Source organism: Lynx rufus, unplaced genomic scaffold (assembly GCF_022079265.1).
Source record: "Lynx rufus isolate CCGP_SWC_20201006 ecotype Redwood Valley unplaced genomic scaffold, mLynRuf1.p SCAF_15, whole genome shotgun sequence".
NCBI lineage: Eukaryota > Metazoa > Chordata > Mammalia > Carnivora > Felidae > Lynx > Lynx rufus.
In genome coordinates this window covers 2877707-2897041 of record NW_025814829.1, presented here as the reverse complement: position 1 = coordinate 2897041, position 19335 = coordinate 2877707, and the positions used below count along the sequence as shown (strand labels likewise).

Here is a 19335-nt window from a genome sequence, read left to right as displayed (position 1 = left end):
TTTAGAGATATGGAAAAAAATTTCCTCAAACTCAAATAGAGTCAAATAGAGATTTTGAAGTAGAGATTTTTTTAAGGTACCAAATCTTAAAATAACAACTGGATTATCTAAGACACAGGTCTCACATTTTTGTCTGAAAACAAGCTAAGACCATGGAACTCCTTCCCACAAGGCAAGGAGCCATCAGCAGTTATCAATGCCAATGTTTCCCACAATTAAATTCAGACAATTTAATTAGCTTAATTTTTACTGAGGTCTAGAGGAATCCGGCCACTTTCAGGAGCAACTGCAAAACCAAACTGTCCTTTTGAGGTTGTGAATTTTTTCTTTACAGAGCAGACAGTGGGACCGACTTGAGTCTGGAAAAACTGACCAGATTCTAGCCTGAGGATAGCATGGCGATGGGGCCAAATGTGGGCCTGACTGGACAGGATGCTGTAAACTACCAACTCCAATGAAAACAGCATGGTGTATTGTCATCTCACAGATGGGACTCTTTTCAAAAAGACAAATTTCTCTTTAATTTATAGCTCTAAACGATTTCCCTTCCAGTTGTATTTTCCTGGAAATGGGGAAATATCATGTTTTCTAAGTAGCATATGATACTGGGAGAGGCCACAGACATCTAGCTCAGTTGTCCTTTTTAGAGTTTAGGAAACTGAGTCCTATCGAGGGAAAGCGATTTGTCCACGGTCACACAGGCGGAAAGTGGCAAAAACAGAATACACGCACACACATACACACACAACCACACACACTATGGATGTGATCTTGCTTGGAACCAGGTTTGAGACCAAGAGATTTCTCCGTGACTACTCCTACAGAGAGATAAGGAGTGTCTAGAACAAAGGACATGTATTACAAGACCACGGTATGGAGGAAGGTAGATTGCTTAAACTACACTGGTTGGTCTTGGGTCCGTCTGTTCTGCTGTAGAACTCACTTTCAGATTCTCTTTCCTAAAATTCAGAGTAGATTGGCTCCCTTGTTCGAGTGTTCCAAGAACAGGAAACCTGGTCACAAAGTGCTGAATGACACTGAAAACTAAAACATGTGCTGACAGGCATCAGGATTTTACATAATCTAGGTACAGGCTTTCCCCAACCTGACCTGGATATAATAGGATGTCGTCTCATTTGCCAAGGTCAAAAATACTGACTTATTTATTGGATGGATGGATGGATGAACGGACAGATGCACGGATGAATACATGAACACATGAGTGCCTGAGTGTGTAAGGATGCCACTGGACAATTTGGACTCATTCGTTTTCTGTACCTTTAAGGGCTTTCCCCTGGCCACGGAGGAAAAACAATGGATGCCTAGGAAATTACAATATTAAGATATTTGTTTTTGCTTCTCCAACTATTGTGGGCTCAAATAAAATGCTTTTCCCTTCTCAAATGCTGAGCTGATATGGTATTAAGGTTTAAAGGCCTCATCAGATAAGAAACTAAAGGGGCTTCCTCTGTTTCCTTTTGACTCTGCCATAAAAGAAAGCCAGGCTGGAAGCTTCTGGAAGGCAGGAGTCCATCTACCCCATTCCTGCTGCCTTCAAACCCTCTGAAGATTGGTTCACCATGTTCAGACCTGGTGATTCTCATCACTCCCTTCACCCTTCCAGCCTGGGCCTGTTCACTGGTCCCCTACCGCAGCATCAGAAGGTACCCGAAGGCAGGTAAGCGGGGGGCATATCTGGATATGTCTTTGTACCTTCACATTTCAAATTCCACTTGGTAAAATAGAAGAATTAAAACTTCATATAATTAAAATGAGTTTTTAAAGAGTTGCATATGAATTTTAATTATCACCCTAACTTCCCAGTCCTACAATTTCACACGTGGCAACGTCTTATTAATATATACTTTAAGTGGAGGGAGGTCTCTCCGAAGTAGTTAAGAAAAAATTAAAATGATGGCACGTAGCCAACTATTACCAAGTAACCCTTCTGATATCTAAGCGCCTGCAATGTGTTCAATAGGATGTTATTTTCATCCTCAAGATTTATATTTTCTTTATTTCCTCAATAAGTGTCCTTTTTTTCCCTTTGCCGAACATGGGAGAAAAGCAAACCCAAACAAAAATACATATGCTATGGCTTCCAAAGAGAAAAGTTTCATCTCTGTTTTTCCATTCCTGTAATTATCACAAAGCAAAACTCACGGGATGTTTCTGTCATAAACGGACATTGATGGCGCCCTGCCTTTACAGAGAGAACACTAACACTTTATTTCCACCTTCACTAAAACTCTTGAATAAGAAACATCGTACAGGGGTTGCTCTTTTTCTTCCAGGGGTTTCTATTTACATTTAAAATTGGCTGGAGTGAACTCACTCCCTTAACTCACATTTGAAAATAATTAAAAATAAAGTGTTCCGCCCCGGGAAGAATAATGCTTTCTGCTTCCACGGATCTCTGAGAATTCACAGGGAAAGGTTTATGTAATGAAAGCTCTTCCTCCTTCCCATTTAGGACCTCAAGATACAATTTTAGGGGTTAGAGGGGGAGGCTAGAAGGAATGGCAGGGGCTAACTCTACCCAAAGAGGTGTCCAGGGAGGCTAGGCTACAGTGGAGTCGGGCATCCCTGGAGCTGACAGGAGGAACCAAAGATCATAGTGGAAGGACTCTAGAACTATGGAATTTAGAAGGGGAGTTTAGAGCTTGCTTATCTGGTAAACTTTATAGACGAGGCAAAAATGCAGAGGCGATGCCACTTATCAAAAGCAGAGCCACAGGAAGGTTCTAAATTTCCCAATTTCAAGTCGCTTCTACCCCCAACACGTCTGTCCATGGAGGTTTCAATGCCCCATCTGGTAGAGACGACAAAGAGAAAAGGCCACCAGAAATGATTTCTATTTCTACTATGGATGGTATCCCACAAACAGGTTTTGGCATAGGGATTCTTTGAGGACAGGAGAAGTTCTGCAGAATTCAAAGGGATCATCCTCTTGACAATATCATCACTATCTAGCTTCACGGATTTAATGCTGATTCGAATCATGTTCTCAGAGAATCCGCACTGGCCAAAAGTTCGGAAACTTTTTATTAAAGGGCAGACTGGAGAAACTTTTTGAATTAAAAACACGGGATATTTGTGGGTTAGTAAAGCATTTAAAAGAAAAATCACTACTAGATACTTTACTGCTACGTAAGATGTGGATATTGGCCACTGAGTGCACTTTGTAAATCCAGTGGCGACTTGTCTTCTCTTACCTGATTCATTCATCAGCAAACATGTTTTGAGCAACTAATACAGGCATTTAGGAAATATTTAGGAAATATTCAGGAGTGAAAGACACGAAGACCAAGTAGGTCTGTCTGTTCACGTATCTATAACGCAAAGGCAGGGTATGTGTGATGAGGCAGAGAGAAGCAGGGGAGAAGGGCTAAGGAGGAAAACACAGGCAGCAAGGAGGAGACGGCTGTGGAAGCAAAAGGGATTTTGAGGGCGGGGAGGCATGGGGAAGGCGGCACAGGAATGAAGGGCATTTATGGAGGTGGTGGCCATAAGCAAACATAGGGGGATGTGGGTAACCAGGCAACGATGAACTGACCATGTTGCCCAGCAACCAAATTCTACCTGGATGTCAGGAGGATGAGGTAGAAGGGCAGGTAGGTTGGGGCCAGAGTGTGGGAGACCCCGGATGTCGGACTTGGGGTTTGAACTCGCTTAGGTAGGCAGCAGACCGGCGCTGGTGATTTCCGGGCAAGGAATGGCAAAATTCAGAGGGTGTATGCAGGAGAAAGGAGACACCGAAGGCAAGAACAGTGACTAGAAAGTGGTCATGTGAAATGGCCCAGCCAATAAACTATTCTAGAACTAGGGCAACGGCAGCGAGAAAGGAAAGAGAAGAACGTGATCTAAGTACGTCTGATTGACAGGGAAGTAGAATAACCTCCCTCTGTTCTTCAGAGCCCCTCTAAGCTGCTACGTGTTGTCCATTGTCGTCTGAGAGCACAGGGGACCTAAGCTCACCGCCGCTAAGGAAGGGGGTGTTCAGGACTCGCGAACCCTACATCCTTTTCGAAAGCGTAGCTTCCCACCAGAAGAGAAAAAACTGACAGCCGTGTCCTGACCAATCCTCACTAGGAACTACCTACTGTAAAAAACTGGTCACACAAGAGGAGAAAAAAGGTCAGATTAGAACGTTATCGCTTAGAACATTTCATACTGCATTCGTGTGGAACAATTTCTACTTTGCCAAGCCCTTTCTTCCTTATTTTCTCATTTTCCCTGAAGGAGCCCTTGGGGTTTAAGGGTGGGAAGTGCTGGCCCTGTTTTCTGGAAGAGAGGTACGATGCCTGCCCACGGACACACGAGAGTGACCAGGGCCAGGGTCTCCCAGCTCTTCCGCGACCTTCCACGCCTTTGCCACCTGGGCTCACTGAAAGGCAAGTGGTCTGGACTTGATGGGATTTAAAATAGACGTTGGTTGGATAAGAAACGGGTGCTATGCAAACCCAGCCAGGGGAGCAGATAAAGGCTGCCCAGAAAATGTCCTCTGCCGAATGAAACACAATCCAGAGTCCAGCTGGAAATTCCATTGCTGCCTTGGGTTTGGGAATTGTTTATTTTTATTTCTTGGCTCGAACCTCTCATTCCTGCCCTCATCTCTTCTTGTCTCCCTCCTTCCCTCTTTCTTCTCCTGGCGGCCAGAGCCCCACTCTGCACGTACACACGGGTCCGTGTCGAACACCACGGTCTAAAAACACAGCTTGCTCTAACCGGCTTCGTCTCCTGCAGGTGGCACCACGGAAAATTTAAAATGGATACCAAAAGGCACGCATCCTCCACGATCAGCCTTTGAATCATTTACCCCGCATATTAAAGGCCCAGAAATAAAATAAACATGGTTCCCAGGGAAAAAAATTAACGCACAACCACAGACTCTTTTGAGTGGCATTTTCAAGCCCAGTTTCTGTGGGAAGCTTATGTAATCAGACATAATTGTCTGCACATGTTTGGTTACCCTCTTGCAGAAATGATTCCCAGCCCACCAGATAACATCAGAGGGGTCAATGTTGACCCCCCCCAACCCAGAGCCTGAGTGGCACCCTCTTCTGCACTACCCAGTTAGGAAGAAAGATACCACACAGCAGAAGTGGGAGCCCATTTCTTGCCCACTCACATAGACTTTCTGCAGTTCCTTGTTTCAGTGTGCCTATATTCTCGTCCCCACCCTCTGGTACTTTCCTCATGTTCCTGTCTTCCACTTATACAGAGCGAAGCTTTCTCTGGGAAAAAAAAAACCTATCTTCAGAAAACGCATAAATGCGTATGTGCTTGAAACCCCTCCCCCCGCCCCCCGCAACAAAGAAGCACAGGGCACCTTCACTGAGCTGGCATCCGTTTTTGAGAACACAGTCTTCCACCAAGTATCTTGTATTTCTCTGAGCAGGTTTCTGGCAAGTCAGCCGTTAATACGGTAATAATGATTAGTAGGAGCCTAAGAAGAGAAGCATGCCTCTGTTCTGGAAATTCTTTCTGGAAAATTGCCATGATTGCCCAGACTACATTCAATAGGGTTAGCTTTGACCTCCTCTAGCTCCTGCCAGAGAGGGACTTGATAAATATCATACAAATTCAGAGTAGATCCCGCCAAAAGTAGGTAGAAAATAAAGGATTCCTAATTGGCAGGGGCCTCAAAAGTCACCAAGACACTTACAACCTGGTACTTGACTCCTTTCTCTGACATCCTGAGTAGCTAGCTACGCCATGCTTGAGTGCTGTGATGACGGGGAAATCTTGACTCTCCCAGAGAGCCAATCCCTTCTCCAGGTAACTCTGTGAGAAAGGCCCATCAACTGTTGAAATGCGAAGTATTTCCCTGAATCTTCCACCCAGGGCTTCTATCCTTCCCCCCTTCCGATCACTCATGATGCATCCAATCTTCCCCACAAACAACGTGTTTCAAATTACTATATACCAACCGCATTTTCTCTTTTATGGGCTAAGAACTCCTAATTCTTTCAACCATTCCTTGTGATGAACCACTTGGTATTCCATTGATTCCTTCTAGTCTGGGCTTAGTCATGTCTGACTTGACGCATGTGGGGTGGAAGGAGCCATCACCTCCCTCACTGCAGACACTGTACCTCAATGAGTATAGACCGGGATGCCATTAACATGTCGTGCCTACCTTCCCTTCGTTCCATCCCCAACGCATTTGAATCACAACAACAGAAACAAACAAGAAATCGTCACCATCAATCAACCACAGTTTTCTTCTACAGTTCTGAGCCAATGGTTCTGGTGGCGCTTTCTGTGACCTCTAAAAGCCCAGGAAATGACCCCCTGATCTGAAGAACAGCCTCCTTTTCCAGGCTGCCTCTTGTCCCAGCTTGCTGTCACCGCTGCTGAGATAGCGGACGATTGATCTGAGAAATCAAGTTGGATTGCTGTCCCAAATCTACATTCGGTTCTCCTTGTGTCTGTCTGATCGATTTCACTCTGTGCGACACAGCTTGTCGCTATGAATTTTCATGCTAGTCAGAAGCCGCCAGCGCGCCCAAGAACACGAAGATGGTCCGCACCCCTCCCCATCCCTTCAACGCACCCGGCCTCTGAGTTAATTTCTTTTTTTTCTTTTCGTCCTCAGACAGATCGGAGAAAGGCTGTTTTTTGTTTTTTGTTTTTTTTTTTAAGACCACAGACCTGGATGCAATGGATTTTGGCTACTGGTTTTCCCACCCAGGTCCCCAGGCCCCTGCTTGTGGCGACATTTCCTACCACTGTTGTGCTAGGTGTCACCTGGTTAGCGGCTCCTCTCGGCTGAACGCGAGTGGCCGCAGGTGCCATGCGAACACTGATTGCGTGTGACAGCCCTAGACGCCAGCTGCCTGCGTGAAGCCTGCCCAGTCGCCACTTTTTGTGTGGGTGGAACGCTGCCGACGGCGTGGCCGATACAGAAACAAGAAACTAGGTGACCATAAAGCTGAGACGAGTCCTACTAAGTGGCATTCCAAGCCCTGTGGCTTTGAAATAATTGGTTATGATAGAAGAAACACAAAGGGTGGGGGAGCCTTGTTTTCTTACACTGATGCCCTGCGGACTGTACATCTGACTGGCTGCGAGTCCGTCACTGTATCCTCCTGTCTGGCTGATAACATGGCGAAGGGTATCCACCTAAACAATGAACAACAACAGAGAGGCAATTAGTCAGGGAGACGCAGGCAAAGGGAGGCAGAGAATCATCAGGCAGGCGACCGCGTGGACGCGCCACATTCACGCGATCGTGACGCAGGTAACCTCCCCGGGAGGGGCCCGCCAGGAGGAGGCCGCCTCTCTATCTGCCAAATCCGTTTTCCTTTCTGAGTTCAGTGAGCAAGACGGGAGAATGGTCAGAGAAACCTGGGATTCCCACCGCTGAAACTGACTCACGGCGTTGCATGAGACGGCGGGGACCGGGTGACAGGAGTGGGGACAGAGTGAAGGAGCCACACCCCCCCTGTCGTGCAGATCACCCGCCAGAGCTTCTCCTTCGCTGGTATCCCACACAAGTCAAGGCTCTGTCTAGAGGGGGCTGGGGCAGCCACCTCACAGACAGAGCGGTCTGTGACTAACGCCATCTTTTGGAGGACTCGGATGACGGCCAGCTGTTCGCTCGCTTGGCCAGTCTGACCGTGGCTCCTCACACTTGTCCCCAGGCAGCTCCCTGAGCGAGGGGCTGAATCACTGGCCAGGTGGTCTCTTCCAGGCATGTAGGGTTTCCTGTTCCACACGCAGGGTGGGAGGGTGGGCTAAGGTGGTCCCAACTTCCCTAGCAACCCTGACCCAGGGCATTCGACTTTACCCTCTCACAGCAGGCTCTGTGCTGAGACCGGAGGGTGGCTTCCTGAGGCGTAGTGAAGGCGGGCTGCTTGCTAATGGGTACCAAGGGTTTATACCACACGACCTGATGTTTGCTTCCCAACATGGGCTCTGACTCATGACCAGAAACCCAAGTTCCTTGACCTCAAGGATGACTGAGAAGATGAGTTTAGTCAACATGGCTGGGTGTTTTTACAGCTTGAAACAAAAACAGGAGATACGAAGGCATTTGCCTACTCATCAGTTACCTCCTTAGTTGGCAAATATTGAGTGTGGGAAGCCCACGATCGAGAGGGAGACCTGCTACGTGAGACAATGGACTGAACTCCTCCTCCCTTCCCTTCAGTGAGGAAAGAATACGCTGCTGGTTCCACGTGCCCGATGGGCCTTGGTCACCTCACCCTGGGTTTGCTCTTCTCCTGCTTTCCCAGTGTGGCTGACAAGCCAGAGCCAAATGCATTCACAAAGTGTGGACGAGATTCCCCATGACCATGGCTGTCTTTGTTTTGTTTTGGTTTGGTTGTTGGTAAGATTGTGTTTCTGCCTTTCCCCCCCCTCTCTCTTTCTCTCTCTCTCTCTCACTCTCTCTCTCCCCGCCCATCTCTCCCTCTCTCACCATCTCCCTCTCTCTCTCTCTGGACAGACTGGCAAGTGCCAATACGACCGAGGGCTCTGGGACTCCAATGCATTCACCTGGTGGCACATTGGCTGGGTCCCTACCTGTGACTGCACGTTGGCTCCAACCTGGGCCCCTTGGTAAGAGTCCCCATTGAGTGACTGCACGCCCATGAACAAATCTCCAGAGTTTGACATGTTAAAAGAACTGGAAGAACCTGGAAAGGAAAGAGTGAGGCACCTGAATCACAGAAAGGCAAAGGGTCACAACCCCTGCAACTAACAGCCAAGAGGAAGAATGACATGCAAAGCGACACCCCCCCAAATAAACACTAAAATAAAAATAATATCAACAGAATCCGGTTAGTAGCATGAAGGACAGAGCAAGCGATAAAGGGTGCGTATCGTCCATGTTATGGGAAGCCACATCTTACTGCAAGTTGCCAATAGGACCGTGTCCCCTTAACAGCTTCAAGCTGAGAAAGGGGACATTTCTTCTTCTCAACTTAGTCTATGTGAATCGGAGACGGTCTCCAGACCCGAGACCTCTCTTTCATGCCCGTTAAACTCTAGGGGTTCTCCACCAGTTGAAGAACTTGGGCCGGTGCCACCATGTTGGAGCACATGAGCTGCTGTTCAGCTGGCTTTCAAACAGGCCACTGCCAACCCATCTGCCCTCACGTGGGAAGCAGCCCCGGGTGGGGTATGCATGAAAGCAGTGCCACGCGTTAGGGCTGGCCCTGGGACGCGAGTCCATTGACATTCCTGATTTCTGGAAAGAAGGTCGGGCTCCTTGCTGGGTGGCAAGCAGCCCGGGAGAGCGTCAAGGACTGCAAGAAGACGTGAGAATGGTCACCTGCTTCCCTTGCCGCCCGCCATTACGGAGGAACGTGACACAGAATAACGGGCCAGGAATTCTGAAGCATGCACGGAATACGAAATGCTAATAATAACACTTATGGTAATAATAAAAGTGGGCCTCAAGAAAAGCAGTCAGCCATCTGCTTTCACCTCCCAGAGAAGAAGCCTTCTCCCAGGCAGTTAGCCTTCAGGCAGCACCCAGGTTGCACTGGGGTAAACCCAGCCTACCCGCAGCCGAAACACAAGGGCGTGGGGAAGCTTCACGTTATTCTGAAGTCATCGTGCAGCTCAGCGCATTAGGAAAGAAAGCTCAACGTGCAAGGTTTGGTTAAAACATGACATTAGCCTAGAAAAGGAGAGACCTTAGGGACCCAGGTCAGTTCCACTCTACTTCCAACTCTGTCTTGTTCAAACTGCGCCCTTGCCCTCACACTCTGACAGCCATCATCCGTGTGGGATCACCCAGCAATGATGCCCCAGCTCTGACACTTTCTCATCTCCCAAGATAGGGATCTGCGCTCTCCTAGAGGGCTGTCTCCTGGAGCTCGAGAGAAGGCTCTTTCTGTGCCCTGGAAGAGTCCCTTAACCGGCAATGAATTCTGAGCTCTGCCACTCTGTGCTATGTCTAACCGCTCATAGCGTCCCCATCCTCCCAAGGCAGGAGCCATTCCGAAGAACCCAACAGTTTCCTTGGGGAGATTCTCGACTTCCAGTAATGTGGCGCAAATCTCCCCAACGTGTGGGTGAAGCAGGGTGCAGCACAGATCACACTGTCACGCTGAGGTACATAATTCCCGGACCTGCATGTCCTACTTAACATCCCTCTCAAACCTTTCTTTTAATTGAACCCAAATAATAACAGCCATTTTGTACTCGTTGTTACAACGCGTGCTCCCGCGTAGATGGCATCAGAACCGAGAACAGTCAGCTCCCAGATCCCCGAATGAGAATTGTCTGTATGACACCAGGGTGTTTTTCCTCCGAGAATGTTCAGTTTGATGCCCAGGGATTTTCTTTCTCTCCCAATCAAATACCATGTAATAAACCCACACTCTATATGCTTCGCTGATGGCTTACGGGAAATTAGCACGCAAACGAAGGAATGGGAGAAAAGCCCCACAGGGCTGCAATGGTGCCGGGTACCATGAAGGTAAGGAACGTGCCATTTACAAGATACACACCGCAATTGACACAGATGATTTAAAAAATATATGTGCATAGATAAATTGTAAATATGTCTGGCTGCCGAGTGTACATGGAAATAAATATGCGCATATCAATGTCCTTCATGTACAAGTGCATTTGAATCAGAGCAGTAATTGCAGGAATGATCCCTGTGTTCTTGCCTCTGCATTTTATTGTCCGTACACCCATGTACAACATTACCATGGCTTCCGACCCCCTGATAAGTGTCTAGAGGCACTGATTTTTCTGAGAGAAGAGGCCGCGTGCCACTGACACGGCAACAAGGCAGCCAGAAGCCCACACGAGACTCTAAGTAAGGAGGAGAAGACACGTTCTTCTCCTGGACTGGAGGTTAGAAAAAAACGTCTCACAGAACGGACAGCCTCCGGAGGCGGACGGACTTTCTTGACAAATAGAGAACAGGCAGTCTTAGCGGTGCTGCGGAATTCTCAAAGAACTAACACAGAATTACCTGGCTTGCTGAGAAGGTCCGTCAGGCACCTTACCTGCAGGTGGCTGGGAATCAGCAATTACTAAGAGCGCATTTTGAGACGTGCTTGCCAGTTAAAAGGTTCCGAATTTGGAGGGGGAAGGAAGGCAAGTGGCTCATTTAAGCTGTCGTCCAGACATTTGGGGCATATACAGAGCTAAATCTACAATCCACTAGACAGACAAGAACTAATGGGTCACCTACGGATTCTAATGCATTTGCTCAGGCAAATATGCCAAGGCGGAGATGTGCTAGCATCCATTTTCGGAAGATCATTTCCCAAAGACTGCATTGCTACTGAAGAGTCTTTAGGAGACTTGAATTTGTTCAGAAAAAAACCAAAACAAAACAGTTAACTTCATAATCCCAAAACCAGAATACTAACGATCAAGTCTAAACTTAAAGCCAGGTTTCTATTGACATTTTGGCCTGGAAATTTCCTTGTGGAGGAATGCTTTATGCATCGGAGGGTGGTCAGCCACATCCCTGGCCTCTATTCACCAGATGCCAGTGGTACCCACCTCCCCAAAGTGGGACAGCCAAATGTCTCCAAACATTACGGAATGTCACCTGAGGTACAAGTTCATCCACATGAGAACCAATGACGTAGCATAAGAGAGGATTTACTATTCCTTGCTGAGGAATGCAAAGTGTTTAAAAGTACTAGCTGGTTATTCCCCGTGGCATTTTCATAAAGTGGCTGTGTGACAAGTATTACCCTAATTGTGCAGCCTTGAAATCAAGGCTTCAGAGAGATTAGATGGTAGCTGATCAGACTGGACCCCCTACACCATCCGGAGGCGCAAAAGATGGGGCGTCTTTGATAGACGTAAGCTTCGCTGCATCTCAGGCTTGCTTCTCTCTTTTCCATGATTAGTCCCCTTCCAAACTCCAAAAATCATTGCCACTTTCTACTCAGGACAAAGCACGAGAGAGAGAGGCTGTCTGGCTCAGTGTGACATCCCTTTAGCAGGCGCACATGGCAAGGTTCTAGAGTTCCAATTCCAGCAGGCTGTGTTTTCATTTTCTAACGTAGAAATTAAGGGAAGAAAAAAACACAGCAGAAAACATCAGTGTGATAAATTCTTTCGCTTGGCTTTAAAAAAAATTGTAAAAGTTCCTAAGGATTTATTAAGGATTGGCCAACCTCTCTGGGTGTGCTACCTCCTCTCTGTGGGTCCTACATACATAAACTTCTCTTACGAAGCCAGGATCTAGGGGTTTTAATAAGAACATGCTCTCCCAATCCATAAAAACACCAAACCTCTATTAGGGGTAGCACACACATGTACTAGAGTTTGCCACTGACTAAATAGTGCCAGAGGAAGTACTTTGATGGCCAAGCTCGCAGTTGCCCCTAACACACGCCCCAGAGCCAGCAAAAGAATTCGAATCGTGGGAGGGGGTCCTGAGCCTCAATGAGCCTGGGGTTGCTTGGCTAATCACAGCATCTAATAAAATACCAATGCTGATGCTATGCGGCAGCAAAACATCTGTAACGCACAAGCCAATTTCTTCCTTCTTGGATGCTAAAATGTTCCCTAGAAGATCATCTGACTTTCCAAAAGGGGCCCTGTTTTTCTGAGATCTGATTCTTGCTCTTATAATCTCATCAAAAATAGGACACTAAGAATGAGTTCCCCCAGGTGACTGCAGGATTATGGACCTGAGGTTATAACTATTGCTTCAAATGGTCCTCATTTTGCCTTTTCGTGTGTGTGTGTGTGTGTGTGTGTGTGTGTGTGTGTGTGTGTGTGAAGATTTCATTTTCTTGTCATCCTTCCATTCTTCCTTTTTGTTCCATCCATTCTGCCCAACTCTGCTGGTGTCAGATATGAAACACGCCAAGTAAATGCTTACTCACCCCGCCCCCGGTCCTCACCCAAAGTGATTTTAACGAATTATGCTTAAGAAAACAAGAGACCAGGCATACATCAACAAATAGGAATATTCAGAAGTGACCTAAATAAAGATACTTGAGTACTGCTTGTCTACACAAAAGCCTCTAGAGGGAAGAAGATTTACTTGCAAAGTATCCTTTTTGCCGTAGAAATGAGTATTTATATTTAGTAAAGCATCTGGGAAAAAAACCCTGCTTCAATATGAAGGATATAAAAAGTTTCCAGGTTCCAGATCTCTAGACTTCAAACTCAGCCAAAATATATTTTCACATATTAACCTCTTATTCAACACTCCTATCTGTTTCAATGATCATTTACCTTTTGGAATTATCAAAGAACTAGTTAGTATACAAGATTATCAACACCCTAGGTGAAAAGTTTGAACATTTTAAAGTTCTCACTTTATCTGTGCAACGATACAGGTTGTGTTAAGAGTGAAGGAAAATGCAGAAAAGCCCCCATAAGACTTTTTCTGTTAAAACGTTGATGAATGAAAATTCCGTGCTACTGAACATATACAGTAGTATTTTCTTTTGTCTCTGCTGTAAAAAAAAAAAAAAAAAAGCACTACAAAGGGGTTCCTCTGCATATTGTTTCCAACAGCTTAGGCACAACTGGACGGCTTAGCTCAAATTTTCCATGATAATTTACTCTGTGCTTAGAAGAGTCACATAAGTTGAAGCTACCAGTAAAATTCCTTAGAAAACTGTAATCATTGACTGACATTCCAAGAGAGGCAACATAATTCTTAAACCAGAGTGGTGGGGGGGGAGGAGGTTAAAATGCTTACTTTTCTCTTTTTAAGTGCTTTAGAAACGAATAAAAAGTTACGGCTTTAGTAATGAAGGGAGTCCACAGGGCCCTTCTAGGGACTAGTCATAAATCATGCTCAACCATCTGCAATGCAGATATATCAGGGACAGGAAAAAGTCATTTTGATATCTGTTTTGCATTATGATAACCTTTGCAGGAGTGTTGAGTGTGTTTTTGCTAATGTTGACAGGATTGTACTTCTTCCAGAGACAAATGAACATGTCTGCCTCGCAGTGCGATTCAACTAAGTGTTGCTGCAGTCTGAAAGGCTTAATAGTTGACCAGATGGGGAAGAAGGAAACTCTCTGGTTATTGAACCTCTTAGCCTTGATCCTTTGTCAATCATGCCACGAGGGGGAAAGAAGGAAATACACACGCACAAACCTCAAAAAGTATACGCTCTTCACAGTTACCCAACCTGGCATGCTGGGAAAAAGAAAACTAGACTGAATTCTACATTGTCTTACCATGTCCATGCTTACAACGCTCAGGCCACTCTTCACGCGTGATTCCATTTAAACAAAACAAGGCTATGATGGAACAGGCCAGTGACGTGGAGAGCCTTATGATAACAAATTAGTGCCTCTAGAAGCTCACGGAAGACGTTAGCATGTGGAGCTTTACACGTCTCCAATAACCATCCACCATAAGGTAGAAAGAGAATTTACTTTAGCGAACAAACAAGTTTCGGGGTCAAGGACACTTCCCAGAAATGGTAGAAATTAGATTTATAATCCTATTATGGTCAAACATATTTAAATTTGTGACCCTTCAAGTTGGAGGCATCAATTTTCTTAGATGTGCACCGAACCACCAAAATCAATGCGGATGTTTCATTATGGGGGCAAATACCACATAATCTGAGACCACAACTATTTAATAAGGAACGATTTCTGGTTTCCCCTTACCAAAAAAAAAAAAAAAAAAAAAAAGTACCAACATGCCTTCCATAGCATAGAAACACTAAGGTTAGATTTTATGTATTATTGACAGTTTTTTTCACATATGGAAATGCAGCACTGGTGGTACAAGGCAAACCCCAAAATATATTACGTTAGCCTGAACTCTGAAGTTAGTGATGGAATGCATATTCACTGAAGTAAAACCAGGAGCACAGCACATGACTAATACTATAATAGGAAAACTGGAATATGCGTAATTTGAATTAATGATTGGCAATTTTCTTTGTAGTTGACATAAAGAAACCAACAAGGTAAAACAGTAAAGAACAACAGCTATAAACAGTGGACAGGGGTAATCCCAGGCTGGCTTTGCACACCAGAGCACTGTAATGAGGAATATTCCTGCAGAGAGGTGGGTCCCTCAGACACTATGTGATGGGAACAGCAAAGTAGACCAGGATAAAAACTTCATGTGAAACAGACTAAATGCTAGAGCCCCAAGGGACTATCTCTAAGTAACAGATCTAGTTCATCTTTGAAAGGAGAATGTGAAGGTCTTCTCATCCAAACCAACCAATTTAGGTCCGTCCAACCTAAACAGACACATTAGCGCAAACGTCCGGACAAACCCGTCTTCTAAAGAGTAAGACGCACTGCTCTTTGGAAATGAAAGGAAAAACCCAAAGTGGCATCGACAACAAAACAGACAAATCAAATACATCAGTGAACCAATCAGAAACCTAAAGGATTAAAAGAGAACCCCAATGTAGGAAAAGCAGGTATAAAAAATGGAGCACGATCCCCCCAAATCAAAGAAAAAACTAACCAGCTGAGTTAGGAGTCGAGGGTGAGTTAGCTTGGCTTCCATGGGCTGACACATTGGTAGCAGTGACAGCCGTTTTGGCAGCATAAATATTGGCTTCCTCTTGAAATTTACCTATGTTCTTCTTGTACCGGATTCGCTTATTTCCAAACCAGTTTGATACCTAGAGCAGTTTAAGAGAAGAGGAGAAAGTTAACATTCCATCCGGCGCAAACATCTCAGAGGAAACAGAAGGGGATCAGGAGAGGTCTGTGGAGGCAGGCTACGTGGACGGATCCTATGCTGATTTAACAACATCAATGAAAAAGATCTGAAGGAAGAGTATTGAGAGGACCCATCGCAGACGACGAGATTCTCTTGCTTAGTACAACGCCATTTAGGGAGACCACTGCGGCAAAACTTCTTAGGAAGGAGCTGCTCATTGAGACTTGGACACCTGTAAGTTAGGGCAGGCATTTTAAGGTCGCGTACCTCTTTTTTTTTTAATTTTTTTTTTTACATTGTATTTATTTTTGAGAAACAGAGTGAGACAAAGCATGAGCAGGGGAGGGGGAGAGAGAGAAGAAGACACAGAATCTGAAGCAGGCTCCAGGCTCCGAGCAAGTGGTCAGCACAGAGCCTGACGCGGGGCTCGAACCCACAAACTGTGAGATCATGACCTGGGCCGAAGTCGGACGCTCAACCGACTGAGCCACCCAGGTGCCCCATAAAGTCGCTTACCTCTTAAGAACATGACACCAAAATAAGCACAGCAATTCAGGCAAAAAGCCTGTTACTGATCAATGCTAACACTGAGCAATCAAGAGGCACAGAATTTTAAATATCCATATATGGGGCACCTGGGTGGCTCAGTCAGTTAAGCTCCCAACTTTGGGTTTCAGCTGAGGTCACAATCTCACAGTTTGTGAGTTCGAACGCTGCCTTGGGCTACGTGTTGACAGCGTGGAGCCTGCTTGGGATCCTCTCTCTCCCTCTCTCGCTGCCCCTTCCCCCTCTCAAAATAGATTAATAAACTTAAAAAAAAAAGAAATGAAAAAAAATACCCATATAAATTTATATCAACATACAGGTGCTCTCCCTGATGGAATAATTTCAAATTTATAGAAGTTAAATAATGCTAATATTGACTAGATTCTTAGCGGCATGTACTATAGACCTTAGGATCAATATAATTCAATCTGATGGATTTCACTAAGTATTTTGTGCAAAGCTTGGTGTTAACAACACAAGGAAAAACTGAAGCGGACAACATTATTCCTTTGAATTCCAGGCTTTAAATGCTAAAGCCAATACACAAAATAAGCCTACTCTACTTTCACTTGTTAATTTATTTCCTTCATGTGGCTCACAGCAGCTGTCCTCACTCCATTCTACATCCCCGTTCCCTTTGTACCACGACCTCGGCCAGACAAGTACAGATGCAGTGAAATTCAAGTTTTACCCCTAAATCCCTGCCTTGTGAAGAATGTTTTATACCCTGTATTCCAGATATGACTCCAAACTAAAATGTTGTCTTTTTGTAAAGAAAGTTCCAAAACGAATCATGAATTTGGTGAGGGAAGAGAAAGTTGATAACACACGTATCCCCAACACTGGCAGATAAAAATAATTCTCGCAAAACTACATTCATCTTTTAAATGCATTAGCAACACTTAGGGGCGCCTGGGTGGCTCGGTCGGTTAAGCGTCTCTTGGTTTCGGCTCAGGTCATGATCTCACAGTTCGTGAGTTCGAGCCCCACATCGGGCTCCACACTGACAGCACGGAGCCTGCCTGGGATTCTCTCTCTCTCTGCCCCTCCTCTGCTCTCTCAAAATAAATAAACTGAAAAAAAAAAATTAAATGCATTAGCAAAACTTAGAAATCTTACAAGGTTAGCCCTCACAGGCCTGGGTGGCTTATACCATGGCAGAAATACCAAGCCTTTGTCACCAAAATCAAACCATACCATTGCAGTATTAGTAAAGGAAAGGAGAGAAAGAAATTCCATGAGAAATTGTTTTATTTATTGTAAATGCTGGTGCCTACAGAGTTACATTAAGAGAGGAAGGGCACTCCGGGGCCATTTTAGGACCACAGGATATCTGATTTCATTCCCAAACTCATGCTTTCCTTGATGTAACTTTCACTCTTCAGATGACAGACAGGAAAAAGAGGAAGATTTTTCTAAGATAACTGGATGATCTGGAAGAAAGGCGGAAAGTTGAAGGTAGTTTGGGAGGGCTTCTGAGGAAGAAAAGAAATGTCTGAGGTCTATGTGGTTAAGTCAGCTACATGAGAGAAAAGAAGGAAGAGAAGGATGAGGGTGGAGAAGGGACGTGGCGGTGGAGTGATTCCCTTATCAGTGAGAAGAACAGACAGGTTGGCAGACAAGACGCTTAGTCCGTTCACGTATTTCCAACATGGCCCACGAGGTGATATCAGATGCCCTGAGCCACGGATATAACCAGTGCTTTCATTAACTGGCTTGCTGTTCATAGTCATGGGGGATCTACTATGTGGGAGGCCCTGGTGACACACAGATGACAGACACAGTCTGAGACAGGTAATACACAAAAAATAATCGTTTCTCTGGGGAGAGTTTGATTGCCTCTTGAACTTGTTAAGTTTGAAGAGCCTGGGAAGAGCCATGGCAGGGTCCACTGGGAAGTAAGCTATAGGAGTTTGGTGTTCCAGAAGTCTCATCTGGATGTTCAAATAAAGGTATACTTTCAGCCGGAGGCACAGTAGAGATCACTCAGACAAAGTGTGTAGAACAATACTTTTCTGAGTCAAAGTGTGCATGGAGTGCTCGTGAAAACAGACCCCAACCCACCCCGTGCCATGATTCTAACTCAGGACTGGGGTGAGATCTAAGGATTTACATTTTGAACAAGCTTCCAAAGTGTCTTCTTTGAGACCACATGCCAAGCAGCTCTGGTAATACAGGAAGGGCTGTTTAGGGATCAAAGGGGAGGATGGTCTATAGATAAATTTGGGTATATCAGCACACTTTTTGCTGTGGATCATGGGAGGAATCAACAATAAGTAGATTTTGAAAGAATCTGTGGCTAAAAAAAAAAAAAAGGTCAAGAACCATGGTATAGGCATGAAGAGACAAGGGCTAAAGAAAAAATGGTACTTCTAGGGTCGAGAAAGACAGCAGGTCCTCTAAGAAGACCAAGCAAAAGTTGCCCAAGAGGAAGAAGGCAACTCCAGAGAGGACAGTGGCAAGAAAACCAAGGTAGGATAATTTCAAGATGGCGGAGTAATTATTAACCAAAATAAATGACAGCAGCAACAAAAAAACAAAACAAAACAACAAACAAAATAAAACGCAAGAAAGATACAGCCCCAAAATAGCTACAGCACACACACACACACACACACACACACGCCCCAAATGTGCATCCCCTAGATTTGGGAACTAAAGGGAAATTTAATAAATCGTGTGGTCCAATGAACCATGATTGGCAGGCAGGGCTACTGAGACCCCAAAAGAGGGAGTTCCCTAAAATCTCACAGTTGCTTCTTGACAAAAACATGCTCCTGGCCAAATGCTCTTGCTGTGATATCGTATCATACTGTCTCCCACTGGGACTTGTTCGGCAACAGTGGGATAGCTTAGTTGTCGAGAGGGAGTAATGTGATGGGGAAGGAAGAATGGCGTGGCCTTAAGGTGGGTGAAGGAAAGGGAAAGGCGATACCATATATAAATACTCATTTTAATGGGCAAATTATTTGCACCTTGCGTTTCCATAATGAAGTCAGTGAAGTTTGCTGGAACGGGCCGGGATTCCATCTCTGATCTAGATTTAATACAGACTAACTAACCCTGAAGAGTTCCTTCTATCTTCAACAGGGATTTAGAATTCTGAATCCCAGAATTACAAGTCAGACCATATAGTGATTTAATTCTGCTTCAGAAGTAGAACATTCCATGTATCAAATTCGC

General features: G+C 45.2%; 1 protein-coding gene across 3 annotated transcripts in view; it reads right to left on the bottom strand.

Moving 5' to 3' along the window:
- PBX1 (PBX homeobox 1) overlaps window positions 1-19335 on the bottom strand; it is a 171286-nt gene that overhangs the window by 18547 nt on the left and 133404 nt on the right. For 2 of the 3 annotated variants that reach the window (XM_047076520.1, XM_047076521.1), the window contains exons 5-7: window positions 15406-15565; window positions 8533-8645; window positions 7039-7128 (exon numbers count right to left, since the gene is read on the bottom strand). In XM_047076520.1, coding sequence (XP_046932476.1) covers window positions 7039-7128; window positions 8533-8645; window positions 15406-15565 — 363 coding nt within the window. The remainder of the gene's footprint in view (window positions 1-7038; window positions 7129-8532; window positions 8646-15405; window positions 15566-19335) is intronic. The other variant, XM_047076522.1, reaches the window with a different exon arrangement.